Genomic DNA, 19,912 nt, shown 5'->3' with positions numbered 1-19,912 from the left:
CCCACTGCCCGTTCCCCCTCCCCGATCACCCACTGCCCGTTCTCCCTCCCCGATCACCCACTGCCCGTTCCCCCGTCCCCGATCACCCACTGCCCGTTCCCCCTCCCCGATCACGCACTGCCCGTTCCCCCTCCCCGATCACCCACTGCCCGTTCCCCCTCCCCGATCACCCACTGCCCGTTCCCCCTCCCCGATCACCCACTGCCCGTTCCCCCGTCCCCGATCACCCACCTGGGCAACTGCCCGTTCCCCCCCTCCCCGATCACCCACCCGGGCAACTGCCCGTTCCCCCCCTCCCCGATCACCAACCTGGGCGACTGCCCGTTCCCCCCTCCCCCGATCACCCACTGCCCCTTCCCCCTCCCCGATCACCCACTGCCAGTTCCCCCTCCCCGATCACCCACTGCCCGTTCCCCCTCCCCGATCACCCACTGCCCGTTCCCCCTCCCCGATCACCCACTGCCCGTTCCCCCTCCCCGATCACCCACTGCCCGTTCCCCCGTCCCCGATCACCCACTGCCCGTTCCCCCTCCCCGATCACCCACTGCCCGTTCCCCCGTCCCCGATCACCCACCTGGGCAACTGCCCGTTCCCCCCCTCCCCGATCACCCACCCGGGCAACTGCCCGTTCCCCCCCTCCCCGATCACCCACCTGGGCGACTGCCCGTTCCCCCCCTCCCCGATCACCCACCTGGGCAACTGCCCGTTCCCCCTCCCCGATCACCCACCTGGGCAACTGCCCGTTCCCCCTCCCCGATCACCCACCCGGGCAACTGCCCGTTACCCCCCTCCCCGATCACCCACTGCCCGTTCCCCCTCCCCGATCACCCACTGCCCGTTCCCCCTCCCCGATCACGCACTGCCCGTTCCCCCTCCCCGATCACCCACTGCCCGTTCCCCCTCCCCGATCACCCACTGCCCGTTCCCCCGTCCCCGATCACCCACCCGGGCAACTGCCCGTTCCCCCCCTCCCCGATCACCCACCTGGGCGACTGCCCGTTCCCCCCCTCCCCGATCACCCACCTGGGCAACTGCCCGTTCCCCCTCCCCGATCACCCACCTGGGCAACTGCCCGTTCCCCCTCCCCGATCACCCACCCGGGCAACTGCCCGTTCCCCCCCCTCCCCGATCACCCACCTGGGCGACTGCCCGTTCCCCCCCTCCCCGATCACCCACCTGGGCGACTGCCCGTTCCCCCCTCCCCGATCACCCACCCGGGCAACTGCCCGTTCCCCCCCTCCCCGATCACCCACGCAGGCAACTGCCCGTTCCCCCCTCCCCCAATCACCCACTGCCCGTTCCCCCCTCCCCAATCACCTACCTGGGCAACTGCCCGTTCCCCCCCTCCCCGATCACCCACCTGAGCCAGCTGCCCGCTCCCCCTCCCCGATCACCCACCTGGGCAACTGTCCGTTCCCCCCTCCCCGATCACCCACCTGGGCAACTGTCCGTTCCCCCCTCCCCGATCACCCACCTGGGCAACTGCCTGCTCCCCCTCCCCGATCACCCACCTGGGCAACTGCCCGCTCCCCCTCCCCGATCACCCACCTGGGCAACTGCCCGCTCCCCCTCCCCGATCACCCACCTGGGCAACTGTCCGTTCCCCCCCTCCCCGATCACCCACCTGGGCAACTGTCCGTTCCCCCCTCCCCGATCACCCACCTGGGCAACTGCCTGCTCCCCCTCCCCGATCACCCACCTGGGCAACTGCCCGCTCCCCCTCCCCGATCACCTACCTGGGCAACTGCCCGTCCCCCCTCCCCGATCACCCACCTGAGCCAGCTGCCCGTTTCCCCCCTCCCCGATCACCCACCTGGGCAACTGCCCGTCCCCCCTCCCCGATCACCCACCTGGGCAACTGCCCGTCCCCCCTCCCCGATCACCCACCTGGGCAACTGCCCGTCCCCCCGCCCGGATCACCCACCCAGGCAACTGCCCGTCCCCCCCCCCGATCACCCACCCAGGCAACTGCCCGTTCCCCCCTCCCCCGGTCACCCACCCGGGCAACTGCCCGCTCCCCCTCCCCGATCACCCACCAGGGCAACTGCCCGTTCCCCCCTCCCCCGGTCACCCACCCGGGCAACTGCCCGCTCCCCCTCCCCGATCACCCACCTGGGCCAGCTGCCCGCTCCCCCTCCCCGATCACCCACCTGAGCCAGCTGCCCGCTCCCCCTCCCCGATCACCCACCCGGGCAACTGCCCGCTCCCCCTCCCCGATCACCCACCCGGGCAACTGCCCGCTCCTCCTCCCCGATCACCTACCTGAGCCAGCTGCCCGCTCCCCCTCCCCAATCACCCACCTGGGCCAGCTGCCCGTTCCCCCTCCCCAATCACCCACCTGAGCCAGCTGCCCGCTCCCCCTCCCCAATCACCCACCTGAGCCAGCTGCCCGTTCCCCCTCCCTGATCACCTACCTGGGCAACTGCCCGTTCCCCACCATCCCTGAGACCACGAGTTGCAAGTTTGGCTTCTGCAGCTCGTCTGCCAAATGTAAATGAGGCCGGGGCCTTAAAATCGCGGGGGATCTTCACCGCCAGAACGGGCTGCAATCAAAGGTCAAAATCGAGCCCACAGAGTGATGGGGGATTGTGGGAGGACCTGTGAATGGGCCTCAGGAGCATCCGAAGACGTACCGAATTTTCTTCTTTATTCTCCAGGTCACAACTTTAGTGAACTGTGTCAAGGACCCTTCAAAGAACAAAAAAGGACGATCAAAGAGGGCCAGTGTTCTCCTTGCATCAGTGGAAGAAGCGACAAACAATTTAATTGAAAAGGGGGATCAAATTGCCCAGGACAGCACTTTTCTAAAGGCGGAACTTACAAAAGCAATGCAGGATGTGCGGAAAGAAGGTGGGTGTGATGTATTTAAAGTTCATCCAAATATACCTCACACACGGTTACTTGGAATAAAGCATTATCATTGACAACCTACTAACTGGAGAATATCCTGTGAACTGTGTGTGGATTGGCAGGATGTGGTTGAGTATTTCGATTACCTGGACTTTAATCTCAGTGTCTATAACACCGATCAGGCTAGTTGGTGCATTTTTTCATGTGAGAAACAGAACCAAAAATTAAATAAGCAATGAAGGAAAAGTGACTGAGATGGTGATGCAAAGATGAAAAACAGTTATTCAATAAAAGCTTGTGGAAATACAGTAGAACAGATGAGAAGGTGCATTAAAAAACTCACATCTTAATATTAAAGAACCTAATGTCAAATTTATTAATATCTATATTCGGTTACTAGCTAAAATGTAATGGAACCATAGAAGGCAAGTGATTGATGGGAACCCACTGAATATAGAGGATATTCCACAAGTCAGGGAACAAAACACAAACACCACATGAATTTGTTATGCAGACATTGCTTGGAAGCAGGGTAATTCCATATTCAATAAAGTCAAATTTATTGTTGATATTACAAGTGCAGAGTGCAGGATAATGGGAAAAGTTCTGCTTTATGATGTGTTTTCATTTGTGTGAGTGCAATAATGGAGGGCTCTTTAATGAATTACTGAGGAGTAGATGTTATAATATAACCCCAACAGCACAGAGCCATGTACAGTGGGAGTGCACATCAGAGTGTTGTGTGATGGGAGTGTATATCAGAGTGTTGTGTGATGGGAGTGTATATCAGAGTGTTGGGTGATGGGAGTGTATATCAGAGTGTTGGGTGATGGGAGTGTATATCAGAGAATTGTGTGATGGGAGTGTATATCAGAGTGTTGTGTGATGGGAGTGCATATCAGAGAGTTGGGTGATGGGAGTGTATATCAGAGTGTTGTGTGATGGGAGTGTATATCAGAGTGTTGTGTGATGGGAGTGCATATCAGAGTGTTGTGTGATGGGAGTGTATATCAGAGAGTTGTGTGATGGGAGTGTATATCAGAGTGTTGTGTGATGGGAGTGTATATCAGAGTGTTGGGTGATGGGAGTGTATATCAGAGTGTTGGGTGATGGGAGTGTATATCAGAGAATTGTGTGATGGGAGTGTATATCAGAGTGTTGTGTGATGGGAGTGCATATCAGAGAGTTGGGTGATGGGAGTGTATATCAGAGTGTTGTGTGATGGGAGTGTATATCAGAGTGTTGTGTGATGGGAGTGCATATCAGAGTGTTGTGTGATGGGAGTGTATATCAGAGTGTTGTGTGATGGGAGTGTATATCAGAGTGTTGGGTGATGGGAGTGTATATCAGAGTGTTGTGTGATGGGAGTGTATATCAGAGTGTTGTGTGATGGGAGTGTATATCAGAGTGTTGGGTGATGGGAGTGTATATCAGAGTGTTGGGTGATGGGAGTGTATATCAGAGAGTTGTGTGATGGGAGTGTATATCAGAGTGTTGTGTGATGGGAGTGTATATCAGAGTGTTGGGTGATGGGAGTGTATATCAGAGTGTTGGGTGATGGGAGTGTATATCAGAGTGTTTTGTGATGGGAGTGTATATCAGAGTGTTTTGTGATGGGAGTGTATATCAGAGTGTTGTGTGATGGGAGTGTATATCAGAGTGTTGTGTGATGGGAGTGTATATCAGAGTGTTGTGTGATGGGAGTGTATATCAGAGTGTTGGGTGATGGGAGTGTATATCAGAGTGTTTTGTGATGGGAGTGTATATCAGAGTGTTTTGTGATGGGAGTGTATATCAGAGTGTTGTGTGATGGGAGTGTATATCAGAGTGTTTTGTGATGGGAGTGTATATCAGAGTGTTGGGTGATGGGAGTGTATATCAGAGAGTTGGGTGATGGGAGTGTATATCAGAGTGTTGGGTGATGGGAGTGTATATCAGAGTGTTGTGTGATGGGAGTGTATATCAGAGTGTTGGGTGATGGGAGTGTACATCAGAGTGTTGTGTGATGGGAGTGTATATCAGAGAGTTGTGTGATGGGAGTGTATATCAGAGTGTTTTGTGATGGGAGTGTATATCAGAGTGTTGGGTGATGGGAGTGTATATCAGAGAGTTGGGTGATAGGAGTGTATATCAGAGTGTTGTGTGATGGGAGTGTATATCAGAGTGTTGGGTGATGGGAGTGTACATCAGAGTGTTGTGTGATGGGAGTGTATATCAGAGTGTTGTGTGATGGGAGTGTATATCAGAGAGTTGTGTGATGGGAGTGTATATCAGAGAGTTGTGTGATGGGAGTGTATATCAGAGTGTTGTGTGATGGGAGTGTATATCAGAGAGTTGTGTGATGGGAGTGTATATCAGAGTGTTGTGTGATAGGAGTGTATATCAGAGAGTTGTGTGATGGGAGTGTATATCAGAGAGTTGTGTGATGGGAGTGTATATCAGAGTGTTGTGTGATGGGAGTGTATATCAGAGTGTTGTGTGATGGGAGTGTATATCAGAGAGTTGTGTGATAGGAGTGTATATCAGAGTGTTGTGTGATGGGAGTGTATATCAGAGTGTTGTGTGATGGGAGTGTATATCAGAGAGTTGGGTGATAGGAGTGTATATCAGAGTGTTGTGTGATGGGAGTGTATATCAGAGTGTTGTGTGATGGGAGTGTATATCAGAGTGTTGTGTGATGGGAGTGTACATCAGAGTGTTGTGTGATGGGAGTGTATATCAGAGTGTTGGGTGATGGGAGTGTATATCAGAGTGTTGTGTGATGGGAGTGTATATCAGCGAGTTGGGTGATGGGAGTGTATATCAGAGTGTTGGGTGATGGGAGTGTATATCAGAGTGTTGGGTGATGGGAGTGTATATCAGCGAGTTGGGTGATGGGAGTGTATATCAGAGTGTTGTGTGATGGGAGTGTACATCAGAGTGTTGTGTGATGGGAGTGTACATCAGAGTGTTGGGTGATGGGAGTGTATATCAGAGTGTTGGGTGATGGGAGTGTATATCAGAGTGTTGGGTGATGGGAGTGTATATCAGAGAGTTGAGTGATGGGAGTGTATATCAGAGAGTTGGGTGATGGGAGTGTACATCAGAGTGTTGTGTGATGGGAGTGTATATCAGAGAGTTGAGTGATGGGAGTGTATATCAGAGTGTTGGGTGATGGGAGTGTATATCATTGTGTTGTGTGATGGGAGTGTATATCAGAGAGTTGGGTGATGGGATTGTATATCAGAGTGTTGTGTGATGGGAGTGTATATCAGAGAGTTGAGTGATGGGAGTATATATCAGAGTGTTGGGTGATGGGAGTGTATATCATTGTGTTGTGTGATGGGAGTGTATATCAGAGTGTTGGGTGATGGGATTGTATATCAGAGTGTTGTGTGATGGGAGTGTATATCAGAGTGTTGGGTGATGGGAGTGTATATCATTGTGTTGGGTGATGGGATTGTATATCAGAGTGTTGAGTGATGGGAGTGTATATCAGAGAGTTGGGTGATGGGAGTGTATATCAGAGTGTTGGGTGATGGGAGTGTATATCAGAGTGTTGTGTGATGGGAGTGTATATCAGAGTGTTGGGTGATGGGAGTGTATATCAGAGTGTTTTGTGATGGGAGTGTATATCAGAGTGTTGTGTGATGGGAGTGTATATCAGAGTGTTTTGTGATGGGAGTGTATATCAGAGTGTTGGGTGATGGGAGTGTATATCAGAGAGTTGGGTGATGGGAGTGTATATCAGAGTGTTGGGTGATGGGAGTGTATATCAGAGTGTTGGGTGATGGGAGTGTATATCAGAGAGTTGGGTGATAGGAGTGTATATCAGAGTGTTGTGTGATGGGAGTGTATATCAGAGTGTTGGGTGATGGGAGTGTACATCAGAGTGTTGTGTGATGGGAGTGTATATCAGAGAGTTGTGTGATGGGAGTGTATATCAGAGTGTTTTGTGATGGGAGTGTATATCAGAGTGTTGGGTGATGGGAGTGTATATCAGAGAGTTGGGTGATAGGAGTGTATATCAGAGTGTTGTGTGATGGGAGTGTATATCAGAGTGTTGGGTGATGGGAGTGTACATCAGAGTGTTGTGTGATGGGAGTGTATATCAGAGTGTTGTGTGATGGGAGTGTATATCAGAGAGTTGTGTGATGGGAGTGTATATCAGAGAGTTGTGTGATGGGAGTGTATATCAGAGTGTTGTGTGATGGGAGTGTATATCAGAGAGTTGTGTGATGGGAGTGTATATCAGAGTGTTGTGTGATGGGAGTGTATATCAGAGAGTTGTGTGATGGGAGTGTATATCAGAGAGTTGTGTGATGGGAGTGTATATCAGAGTGTTGTGTGATGGGAGTGTATATCAGAGAGTTGTGTGATGGGAGTGTATATCAGAGAGTTGGGTGATGGGAGTGTATATCAGAGAGTTGTGTGATGGGAGTGTACATCAGAGTGTTGGGTGATGGGAGTGTATATCAGAGAGTTGGGTGATAGGAGTGTATATCAGAGAGTTGTGTGATGGGAGTGTATATCAGAGAGTTGTGTGATGGGAGTGTATATCAGAGTGTTGTGTGATGGGAGTGTATATCAGAGTGTTGTGTGATGGGAGTGTATATCAGAGAGTTGTGTGATAGGAGTGTATATCAGAGTGTTGTGTGATGGGAGTGTATATCAGAGTGTTGTGTGATGGGAGTGTATATCAGAGAGTTGGGTGATAGGAGTGTATATCAGAGTGTTGTGTGATGGGAGTGTATATCAGAGTGTTGGGTGATGGGAGTGTACATCAGAGTGTTGTGTGATGGGAGTGTATATCAGAGTGTTGGGTGATGGGAGTGTATATCAGAGTGTTGTGTGATGGGAGTGTATATCAGCGAGTTGGGTGATGGGAGTGTATATCAGAGTGTTGGGTGATGGGAGTGTATATCAGAGTGTTGGGTGATGGGAGTGTATATCAGCGAGTTGGGTGATGGGAGTGTATATCAGAGTGTTGTGTGATGGGAGTGTACATCAGAGTGTTGTGTGATGGGAGTGTACATCAGAGTGTTGGGTGATGGGAGTGTATATCAGAGTGTTGGGTGATGGGAGTGTATATCAGAGTGTTGGGTGATGGGAGTGTATATCAGAGAGTTGAGTGATGGGAGTGTATATCAGAGAGTTGGGTGATGGGAGTGTACATCAGAGTGTTGGGTGATGGGAGTGTACATCAGAGTGTTGTGTGATGGGAGTGTACATCAGAGTGTTGGGTGATGGGAGTGTACATCAGAGTGTTGTGTGATGGGAGTGTATATCAGAGAGTTGAGTGATGGGAGTGTATATCAGAGTGTTGTGTGATGGGAGTGTATATCAGAGAGTTGGGTGATGGGATTGTATATCAGAGTGTTGTGTGATGGGAGTGTATATCAGAGAGTTGAGTGATGGGAGTATATATCAGAGTGTTGGGTGATGGGAGTGTATATCATTGTGTTGTGTGATGGGAGTGTATATCAGAGTGTTGGGTGATGGGAGTGTACATCAGAGTGTTGGGTGATGGGAGTGTATATCAGCGAGTTGGGTGATGGGAGTGTATATCAGAGTGTTGTGTGATGGGAGTGTATATCAGCGAGTTGGGTGATGGGAGTGTATATCAGAGTGTTGGGTGATGGGAGTGTATATCAGAGTGTTGTGTGATGGGAGTGTATATCAGCGAGTTGGGTGATGGGAGTGTATATCAGAGTGTTGTGTGATGGGAGTGTACATCAGAGTGTTGTGTGATGGGAGTGTACATCAGAGTGTTGGGTGATGGGAGTGTATATCAGAGTGTTGGGTGATGGGAGTGTATATCAGAGTGTTGGGTGATGGGAGTGTATATCAGAGAGTTGAGTGATGGGAGTGTATATCAGAGAGTTGGGTGATGGGAGTGTACATCAGAGTGTTGGGTGATGGGAGTGTACATCAGAGTGTTGTGTGATGGGAGTGTATATCAGAGTGTTGTGTGATGGGTGTGTATATCAGAGTGTTGTGTGATGGGAGTGTATATCGGAGTGTTGGGTGATGGGAGTGTACATCAGAGTGTTGTGTGATGGGAGTGTATATCAGAGTGTTGTGTGATGGGAGTGTATATCAGAGTGTTGGGTGATGGGAGTGTATATCAGAGTGTTGGGTGATGGGAGTGTATATCAGAGTGTTGTGTGATGGGAGTGTATATCAGAGAGTTGGGTGATGGGAGTGTGTATCAGAGAGTTGAGTGATGGGAGTGTATATCAGAGTGTTGGGTGATGGGAGTGTATATCATTGTGTTGTGTGATGGGAGTGTATATCAGAGTGTTGGGTGATGGGATTGTATATCAGAGTGTTGTGTGATGGGAGTGTATATCAGAGTGTTGGGTGATGGGAGTGTATATCATTGTGTTGAGTGATGGGAGTGTATATCAGAGAGTTGGGTGATGGGAGTGTATATCAGAGTGTTGGGTGATGGGAGTGTATATCAGAGTGTTGGGTGATGGGAGTGTACATCAGAGTGTTGTGTGATGGGAGTGTATATCATTGTGTTGAGTGATGGGAGTGTATATCAGAGAGTTGGGTGATGGGAGTGTATATCATTGTGTTGTGTGATGGGATTGTATATCAGAGTGTTGTGTGATGGGAGTGTATATCAGAGTGTTGTGTGATGGGAGTGTATATCAGAGTGTTGTGTGATGGGAGTGTATATCAGAGTGTTGTGTGATGGGAGTGTATATCAGAGTGTTGTGTGATGGGAGTGTATATCAGAGTGTTGTGTGATGGGAGTGTATATCAGAGTGTTGTGTGATGGGAGTGTATATCAGAGTGTTGTGTGATGGGAGTGTATATCAGAGAGTTGTGTGATGGGAGTGTATATCAGTGTGTTGGGTGATGGGAGTGTATATCAGAGTGTTGTGTGATGGGAGTGTATATCAGAGTGTTGTGTGATGGGAGTGTATATCAGAGTGTTGTGTGATGGGAGTGTATATCAGTGTGTTGGGTGATGGGAGTGTATATCAGAGTGTTGTGTGATGGGAGTGTATATCAGAGTGTTGTGTGATGGGAGTGTATATCAGAGAGTTGTGTGATGGGAGTGTATATCAGAGAGTTGGGTGATGGGAGTGTATATCAGAGAGTTGGGTGATGGGAGTGTATATCAGAGAGTTGTGTGATGGGAGTGTATATCAGAGAGTTGGGTGATGGGAGTGTATATCAGAGTGTTGGGTGATGGGAGTGTATATCAGAGTGTTGGGTGATGGGAGTGTATATCAGAGTGTTGTGTGATGGGAGTGTATATCAGAGTGTTGTGTGATGGGAGTGTATATCATTGTGTTGTGTGATGGGATTGTATATAAGAGTGTTGTGTGATGGGAGTGTATATCAGAGAGTTGGCTGATGGGAGTGTATATCAGAGAGTTGTGTGATGGGAGTGTATATCAGAGAGGTGTGTGATGGGATTGTATATCAGAGAGTTGGGTGATGGGAGTGTATATCAGCGTGTTGTGTGATGGGAGTGTATATCAGAGTGTTGTGTGATGGGAGTGTATATCAGAGAGTTGTGTGATGGGATTGTATGTCAGAGTGTTGTGTGATGGGAGTGTATATCAGAGAGTTGGGTGATGGGAGTGTATATCAGAGAGTTGTGTGATGGGAGTGTATATCAGAGAGTTGTGTGATGGGAGTGTATATCAGAGAGTTGTGTGATGGGAGTGTATATCAGAGAGTTGTGTGATGGGAGTGTATATCAGAGAGTTGGGTGATGGGAGTGTATATCAGAGTGTTGTGTGATGGGAGTGTATATCAGAGAGTTGTGTGATGGGAGTGTATATCAGAGTGTTGTGTGATGGGAGTGTGTATCATTGTGTTGTGTGATGGGAGTGTATATCAGAGTGTTGTGTGATGGGAGTGTATATCAGAGTGTTGTGTGATGGGAGTGTATATCAGAGAGTTGTGTGATGGGAGTGTATATCAGAGAGTTGTGTGATGGGAGTGTATATCATTGTGTTGTGTGATGGGAGTGTATATCAGAGAGTTGGGTGATGGGAGTGTATATCAGAGTGTTGGGTGATGGGAGTGTATATCAGAGTGTTGTGTGATGGGAGTGTATATCAGAGAGTTGTGTGATGGGAGTGTATATCAGAGTGTTGTGTGATGGGAGTGTATATCAGAGTGTTGTGTGATGGGAGTGTATATCAGAGAGTTGTGTGATGGGAGTGTATATCAGAGAGTTGTGTGATGGGAGTGTATATCAGAGAGTTGGGTGATGGGAGTGTATATCAGAGAGTTGTGTGATGGGAGTGTATATCAGAGTGTTGTGTGATGGGAGTGTATATCAGAGTGTTGTGTGATGGGAGTGTATATCAGAGAGTTGTGTGATGGGATTGTATGTCAGAGTGTTGTGTGATGGGAGTGTATATCATTGTGTTGTGTGATGGGATTGTATATCAGAGTGTTGTGTGATGGGAATGTCAAATTTTAAATTCAGGGCAATTACAGTCCATGCCAGCTTGTGTTCTGATAACCTGCCATGGAGTTCATTTTTCTTCCTTGTTCTTTTGAATACGGGTTAACTTTAATCACAATACTACCTTGCATTAATGCAGTGTCTTTAACATAGTAGAATGTTCCATGGCGCTTCACAAGAGCTTTATCAAACTAAATTTGACACCGAGCAACATCGAGATTTTCGGATAGGTTTTTTTTTTGTTCATTCATGAGATGTGGGCGTCGCTGGCGAGGCCGGCATTTATTGCCCATCCCTAATTGCCCTTGAGAAGGTGGTGGTGAGCCGCCTTCTTGAACCGCTGCAGTCCGTGTGGTGACGGTTCTCCCACAGTGCTGTTAGGAAGGGAGTTCCAGGATTTTGACCCAGCGACGATGAAGGAACGGCGATATATTTCCAAGTCGGGATTGAGGGGAACGTGCAGGTGGTGTTGTTCCCATGTGCCTGCTGCCCTTGTCCTTCTTGGTGGTAGAGGTCGCGGGTTTGGGAGGTGCTGTTGAAGAAGCTTTGGTGAGTTGCTGCAGTGCATCCTGTCGATGGTACACACTGCAGGCACAGTGCGCCGGTGGTGAAGGGAGTGGTGGATGGGTTGCCAATCAAGCGGGCTGCTTTGTCCTGGATGGTGTCGAGCTTCTTGAGTGTTGTTGGAGCTGCACTCATCCAGGCAAGAGGAATGTATACCATCACACTCCTGACTTGTGCCTGCTGACCAAAAGAGGTAGGTTTTAAGGAGCATCTTAAAAGAGGAGAGAGAGGTAGAGAGGCAGATAGGTTTAGGCACGGAATTCCAGAGCTTAGGGCCTCGTAGCTGAAGGCACAGCCGCCAATCGTGAGGCGATGGAAATCGGGAATGCACAAGAGGTCAGAATTGGAGGGGCGTAGAGATCTCAGAGGGTTGTCGGGCTGGAAGTGGTTACAGCGACGGGGCGGGGTGGGGGTGGGGGGTCGAGGCCATGGAGAAATTTGAACACAATGATTAGAATATTAAATTCAAGGCGTTGCCAGACTGGGAGCCAATGGCGGTGACGGGTGAACGAGTTTGGATGCGGGCAGCAGGGTTTTGGATTTGCTGAAGTTTGGGGAAGGTGGAAGGTGGGAGGCCGGCCAGGAGATCAATGGAATAGTTGAGACTGGAGGCAACAAGGGAATGGACGGCAGGTTCTGTACCATGCAGCACCCGTGCTTTGTTATTGATTTTCAGATTCGTTCACACTTTGAGTTTGGATTCTTCCTCTGTAAAAGGGAAAAGAAATTGAATTCTTGATGTCTTCGAGGGAACGTTGAAAGAGGGGATTGAAGGGATGACTCTGGGTCCCTTTCCAGCAGGGAAACCGTGCTTGAAGTGAATGCCGGTCGGAGCTTTGTCCCTTGATTCTCCAACCCGTCAACCCGTCGAGCACTGCTCCCTGTGGGAAGTGTGAGATCCCAGAGTCACTCCTTCATTCTTTGGCATCAATGGAAGATGCTTTAAACAACTGTTTGAAACAAGGATGGTGAAATTCAGCTTCGGTGGGGCGGAAAACGGGCAGCCGTCGAGATTAATGGACAGTAAAATGGTGCGAGGTGTACAACAAGCGGGCCATCGATACTGTCCGTCATGTGCCCGGCCAATGTTGAATGCCTGTCATGTGCCCGGCCAATGTTGAATGCCCGTCATGTGCCCGGCCAACGTTGAATGCCTGTCTTGTGCCTGGCCAATGTTGAATGCCCGTCTTGTGCCCGGCCAATGTTGAATGCCCGTCATGTGCCCGGCCAACGTTGAATGCCCATCATGTGCCTGGCCAAAGTTGAATGCCCGTCATGTGCCCGGCCAATGTTGAATGCCTGTCTTGTGCCCGGCCAATGTTGAATGCCCGTCTTGTGCCCATCCAATGTTGAATGCTTGTCTTGTGCCCGGCCAATGTTGAATGCCCGTCATGTGCCCATCCAATGTTGAATGCTTGTCTTGTGCCCGGCCAATGTTGAATGCCCGTCATGTGCCCGGCCAATGTTGAATGCCTGTCTTGTGCCCGGCCAATGTTGAATGCCCATCTTGTGCCCGGCCAATGTTGAATGCCTGTCATGTGCCCAGCCAATGTTGAATGCCCGTCATGTGCCTGGCCAATGTTGAATGCCCGTCATGTGCCCGGCCAATGTTGAATGCCCGCCATGTGCCCGGCCAATGTTGAATGCCCGTCATGTGCCCGGCCAATGTTGAATGCCTGTCTTGTGCCCGGCCAATGTTGAATGCCTGTCTTGTGCCCGGCCAATGTTGAATGCCCGTCTTGTGCCCGGCCAATGTTGAATGCCCGTCATGTGCCCGTCCAATGTTGAATGCCTGTCATGTGCCCGGCCAATGTTGAATGCCTGTCATGTGCCCGGCCAATGTTGAATGCCTGTCATGTGCCCGGCCAATGTTGAATGCCCGTCATGTGCCCGGCCAATGTTGAATGCCCGTCATGTGCCCGGCCAATGTTGAATGCCTGTCATGTGCCCGGCCAATGTTGAATGCCTGTCATGTGCCCGGCCAATGTTGAATGCCCGTCATGTGCCCGGCCAATGTTGAATGCCTGTCATGTGCCCGGCCAATGTTGAATGCCCATCATGTGCCCGGCCAATGTTGAATGCCCGTCATGTGCCCGGCCAATGTTGAATTTCACCCCCAATGACTTAGAGAGCAAATCAAAGCACCGTTTTGAATCTGCATCCACAGAAACTCCAGTGAATACCTTTGTCATTGAGTGACAGTGATTAACCGTCGAGAGTAAATTAGCCCGAGGAGCATAGACTTCCTGCTAGTTTCTCAGCTTGTCAGCAACCTCTCCACCTGTCATTAGATTTCTGTATTTCTTGGCTTATTATCACATCACTTCACTTGCTCTCCACTAATGAACAAGGTTTTCTGCAACCACTGCACAATTCTCCTTCAGGCAGCTGACTGTCTTCCTGAAGTTGGGACATCTCCCCACCGTGAGTGTGTCAATGTTTGGAGGGGGTTGAAAACCATTGACTTTGGGGGGCACTTTTCTGACCCGTGCCTGAAGTGCGAGCCGGCCTGTGAATGGGTGGATAATCGTGGGTTAACCAGCGCAGAAATGGCAATCCTCCGCTTTTTTGTCGATTTTAAATTCTGCCGATCAATATGGCACATCCACTGGAATTCAGCTCCAGCTGATTCGACAGTGGTGATGACAGAAAAAACCCTTGTGATGTGAGTTCAGAACTCACTTTTTGCTTACACCCCCTGTGCAATTCTGCAAGATGCATTCAGGACCAGCCTTTAACACAAAGTAAAGGATAACAAAGAGAGATATGGGAACAGGGCAGGCAGATGGGATTTGGACCACTGCACATGTGGAGAATAGGCACAAACAAAGACTGGTTGGGCCGGATGGGCTGTGTCCATGTTGTAATTTCCATATAAGATTCTTCATAGTCCTTAACAAGGAATTTTGTCACATAGGAACAGGAGGAGGCCGTTCAGTCCCTTGGGCCTGCTCTGCTATTCAAGTAGAATGTGATTGATCTGTACCTGAATTCCATTTACCCGCTTTTGCTCCATATCCTTTAATACCCTTACCCAACAAAAATCTATCGATCTCAGTCTGGGAAATTTTAATTGACCGAGCATCCACGGCCTTTTGGGGGAGAGAGTTCCAGATTTTCACTTCCCCTTGTGTGAAAAAGTGCTTTCTGATTTCACTCCTGTACCGCCTGGCTCTAATTTTAAGATTGTGGCCCCTTTGTTCTCGATTCCCCCACCAGAGGAATTTGTTTCTCTGTATCTATCCTATCGTATCCCTTTATCATATCTTAAACAGCTTGGTTAGATCACCTCTCGACCTTCTAGACTCAAGAGGTTACAATCTAAGTTCATGCAACCTGTCCTCATACTTTCAACCCTTTAAGCTCTGGTATCATTCTGGTGAATTTGCGCTGCACCCCCTCCAGGGCCAAAGTATTTTTCCTGAGGTGCGGTGCCCAGAATTGAACACAGTATCTCCAGATGCGGTCTGACCAAGGCTGTTTACAACTGAAGCATCACTTTCTCCCCTTTGTATTCCAGCCCTCTTTGAGATAAAGGCCAACATTCCATTAGTCTTTTTAATTACTTTTTGCACCTGCCCACTAGCTTTTAGTAATTTGTGTACCTGGACATCTAAATCGCTTCGCTCCTGCACAGCTCGTAGTCTCTCACCATTAAGAAAATATTTCAATTTGTCTTTCTCAGATCCAAAGTGGATTAGCTCACACTTCCGAATTGCTAATTTTCTTTCTAACATTTTACGATGGGAGATAAACCTCGAGAAGCAGTTGTGAACTAATTTAGCTCTTAGCACTTCCGACTGGTTTAGCTCACCTCTTTTGTTCACATCTACTTTCTCATTTACTGAACACTCTTTGATGTAGCACCGCCAGCGGTGACCTGATTAAATTATTACCTGCCCCACACGACCACTTGGTTTTTATTATTGTCGGGAGGTGCTGAAACAGATCCTCTATTTGCTCCTATGCCTGTCTTTGGCTCAGCACAAACGATGCGGAAATATTTGGGCAGGTGTTTCCCGGAGACAATGGGGTGGAATTGGAATTTTCCAGTGCAAAAGTCCAAGGAAATTATGGAATAGCAACAACAACTTGCATTTATATAGCGCCTTTAACGTAGTAAAACGCCCCAAGGCGCTTCACAGGAGCGATTATCAGACAAAATCTGACACCGAGCCACATAACGAGATATTAGGACAGGTGACCAAAAGCTTGGTCAAAGAGGCAGGTTTTAAGGAGCGTCTTAATGGAGGAGAGAGAGGTGGAGAGGTTTAGGGAGGGAATTCCAGAGCTTAGGGCCTAGGCATCTGAAGGCACGGCTGCCAATGGTGGAGTGATTAAAATCGGGGATGCACAAGAGGCCAGAATTAGTGAGTTGCGCCACTATTTACGCTACGCCATAATTTCCTGGGACTTTTACGTCGCTCCGCCAAAACTGTGATTATCGTGACTCTGCGCCCTCGCCCCAACCAAGACTATGGAGATTGCAAATTTCCTGGATTTACTCTAGTTTTCTTGCCGCAGCTCCTTAGAATGAAAAATAATGGGTGGGGCCCTCGGGTAGCTGAGAGCAACATGGTTGATGGCTCAAATAAAAACAGAAAATGCTGGAAAGGCTCAGCAGGTCAGGCAGCATCTGTGGAGAGAGAAACTGAGTTAATGTTTCAGGTCGATGACCCTTTGTCAGAACTGGAAGATGTTAAAGAGTTAAAGTTTTTAAGCAAGTTCAGAGCCAGGGAAAGGGGGGAGGGAGGGGAGGAAAGAACAAAAAGGGTAGAGGACAAGAGTGATTAAATGACAAAAGGGATGATGGTGCAAGGCAAGGAGGGTGGTAATGAGACAAGTTAAGAAACAAAAGATCAGTCTAAAGGCAACAGCAGAAAATGGCAACAGCAGAACCATAACCAGTAACTGCAGTCTAATAAATTTTTAAAAAATTAAAAATGGGAGCAGTGGTTATGATCTGAAGTTATTGAAATCAATGTAGAGTCTAGAAGGTTGTAAAGTGCCTAATCGAAAGATGAGGTGCTGTTCCTCGAGCTTACGCTGAGCTTCATTGGAACAGTGTAAGAGGCCGAGGACAGAGAGGTCAGAATGGGAGTGGGACGGGGAATTAAAATGGCAAGCGACCGGCAGGTCAGGGTCACACTTGCGGACTGAGCAGAGGTGTTCAGCAAAGCGATCACCCAATCTGCGTTTGGTCTCCCCATTGTGAGCAGTGGATACAGTACACTTAATTGAAAGAAGTACAAGTAAATCACTGTTTCACCTGGAAGGAGTGTTTGGGGCCCTGGACAGTGGGGAGGGAGGAGGTGAAAGGACAGGTGTTGCATCCCCTGCGCTCCCATGGGAAGTTGCCGTGGGGAGGAGAGCGGGTGCTGGGGGTGATGGGAGAGTGGACCAGGGTATCGCGGATGGAACGGTCCCTTCGAAATGCTGAAAGGGGAGGGGAAGATGTGTTTGGTGAGGGGATTGTGCTAGAGGTGGCGGAAATGGCGGAGGATTTAATGTAGAGGTTGGTGGGGTGGATGGTGAGGACAAGGGGAACCCTGTCATGGTTTTGGGTGGGAGTGGAAGAGGTGAGGACAGAAGTGCGGGGAAATGGAATGGACACGGTCGAGGGCCCTGTCAACTACAGTGGAGGGGAGTCCTCGGTTGAGGAAAAAGGAAAACATATCGGAAGCACTGGTGTGGAAGGTGGCATCGTCAGAACAGATTCAATGGAAACGGAGAAACTGGGAGAAGGGAATAGAGTCCTTGCAGGAAGCAGGGTGGGAGGATGTGTATTCAAGGTAGCTGAGGGAGTCGGTGGGCTTATAGTAGATATTGGTTGACAGCCTATCCCCAGAAATGGAGATAGAGAATTTGAGGATGGGAAGGGAAGAATCGGAGATGGACCATGTGAAGGCGAGGGAAGGGTGGAAACTGGAATTTATGGCTCACATGACACTCAGCCTGGAAGGATCATTAAAGGTGTGGGGCTTCTTCTCCGCAGTCTGGAATTGATCTCTCAGATTTTTTTCTGCTTCTCTGTTATTGGGATCTTCCATTGTATCCTGTGAGTGCCTAAAGGGTAATAAATATTTTCAGGAACCCCCCACCCCCAACCCTATCAATGCCGTCAGAAGGTCAAAGGATCGCAATGGCCATTCCACTGGGCATTCCCCTATTCTGCATCATAGTGGATGAGCAGAGGCAGCAGGCACGATGCATGAGGCACCATGACCAGAGACTGCGCTGAAGGCACGTCTACCCGTCCCCCACAGAGCGTATACATGGAATCAGTGACATAGCAGCAGCTGTCGGAGAAGCTGTGCGTGCGCAGACTGTGCTTCATCAGAGAAGAAGTTGGCCATCTCTGTGAATTGCTGTAGGAAGACCTGAAGCTGCGATCTTCTCCCTCTAAGGAAAGGAAGGTTCCTCCCAGTCATCCACTGGAGATTTCTTCAATGTCAGCCAGGGAGCTCTGAGGACCTCCATTCGATGGGAGGCAGGTACCCCCTTCTGTAGGGCACCCGACTTCATCAAAAATGAAATGTCCCCATGCGGAGCAAATAGACATGGCTATCAACATCTACTAGCTCGCTGGCTTCCCCAGGGTGCAGGGGGCTATCGATGGGACCCTCGTGGTACTGAAGGCTCCACTTGATGACCCTGCCACATTTATCAACAGGACTGGGATAGCCACTTTTCATAGTCCACGCTATTTAAAATAAGCAGGTTAACATTCCCATTAAAAGAGCGGACAGAGGAACGTGATATGAACATGTTTAGCATCTGTCCATTAATTTCTCCAACAGGAATTTCTGGGCTGTGATTTCAGCAACAGCCGGACCATGCATTATTTTGACCAAACTGCCTGAGGTTTCATTTCTTCTGCGATTGCAGTGGTTAACATGTTTATGTCCGATTCCTTGGTGTGTTGAACAATTATTCTAAAGGCTGTGTTACAATAACAGGCAAAAGGAAAATTCCACGATCCTCTGCTCCCTGAGCGTGTCTCAGGAAATTGTAAGCACACAAACTGTAAACTTCCATCCAGTAAACCTAACACTGAAACTGTGAGCCAGTGCACAAGCGAAGAAAGTGGAATGGGTATATTATTACACTCCTGTTCTACGCACTCCCGTCTTTGTCGAGCTCTTCTGCACAGTTAATGAGGATTGTTTTAGTTATGTTTGCATTTTGCATTCTGGTTCATATCAACACAAAATGAGTTTTAAAAACATGAATTCATCAGGTGAGAGGCCCTTTGAGATGTGTGAGAGATGCGATGAAGCATTATATAAATGCAAAATTTTCTTCAAATTCTTTTACAAAAGAAAAAGCACAAAAAGTAGTACAGCAGGAAATCAAGGGGTGCTAAGAGGAAGGTTTAAGTGTGAAGCTTAGCTAAGCTATGGTGGATTCAGATCAGACTACATGTTTCCTGGATTAGTGCTGGGAATGGCAGACTGAAATGCGATCGGTTCTCCCCATCCCTGATGTCCGCTGTTCGATAGTTGGTATATCATCTTCACAGAACCATGAGGAACGGAGGCCAGGATTCTCTGCTTCTGTACTCCCCAGTCGGTGATTTCCACCCATTCATTTCAATCATGGACCGTTGGACATGTAATTGGAGAAGATCCCTGGAGCCTCCTGATCAGCTGTTGAAATGTTTTATTTAATGAGTAGCTAAGGTGTGTCAGCCATGGCTCAGTGGTGACACTCTCACTCCTGAGTCAGAAGGATGTGGGTTCAAGTCCTACTCCAGAGACTTGAGCACTAAAATCTAGGCTGACTCTCCCACTGCAGTACTGAGGGAGAGCTGCACTGTTGGAGGTGCCGTCTTTCAGATGAGACGTTAAACCGTCTGCCCTCGCAGGTGAACGCAAAAGATCCCATGGCACTATTTAGAAGAAGAGCAGTGGAGTTCTCCCCAAAGTCCTGGCCAATATTTATCCTTCAACCAACAATACTAAAACAACGCTCATTATCTCTTGCTGTTTGTGGGAACTTGCTGTGTGCAAATTGGCTGCCGCATTTCCTACATTACAACGTGTGACCACATTTCAAAAGTACTTAATTGGCTGT

The 19,912-nt window shown here is 49.1% G+C and overlaps 1 protein-coding gene across 1 annotated transcript in view; it reads left to right on the top strand.

Annotated features, from left to right (window-relative positions):
• Positions 1-19,912, top strand: part of LOC137340214 (catenin alpha-3-like) — a 1,497,032-nt gene that overhangs the window by 46,292 nt on the left and 1,430,828 nt on the right. The window contains exon 3 of the mRNA XM_068002618.1: positions 2,658-2,850. Within this exon, the coding sequence (XP_067858719.1) occupies positions 2,658-2,850 (193 nt within the window). The remainder of the gene's footprint in view (positions 1-2,657; positions 2,851-19,912) is intronic.

The sequence above is a fragment of the Heptranchias perlo genome, chromosome 21, assembly GCF_035084215.1.
Source record: "Heptranchias perlo isolate sHepPer1 chromosome 21, sHepPer1.hap1, whole genome shotgun sequence".
NCBI lineage: Eukaryota > Metazoa > Chordata > Chondrichthyes > Hexanchiformes > Hexanchidae > Heptranchias > Heptranchias perlo.
The sequence above is the reverse complement of the archived record's forward strand: the minus strand, read 5'-3'. Positions and strand labels throughout refer to the sequence as shown.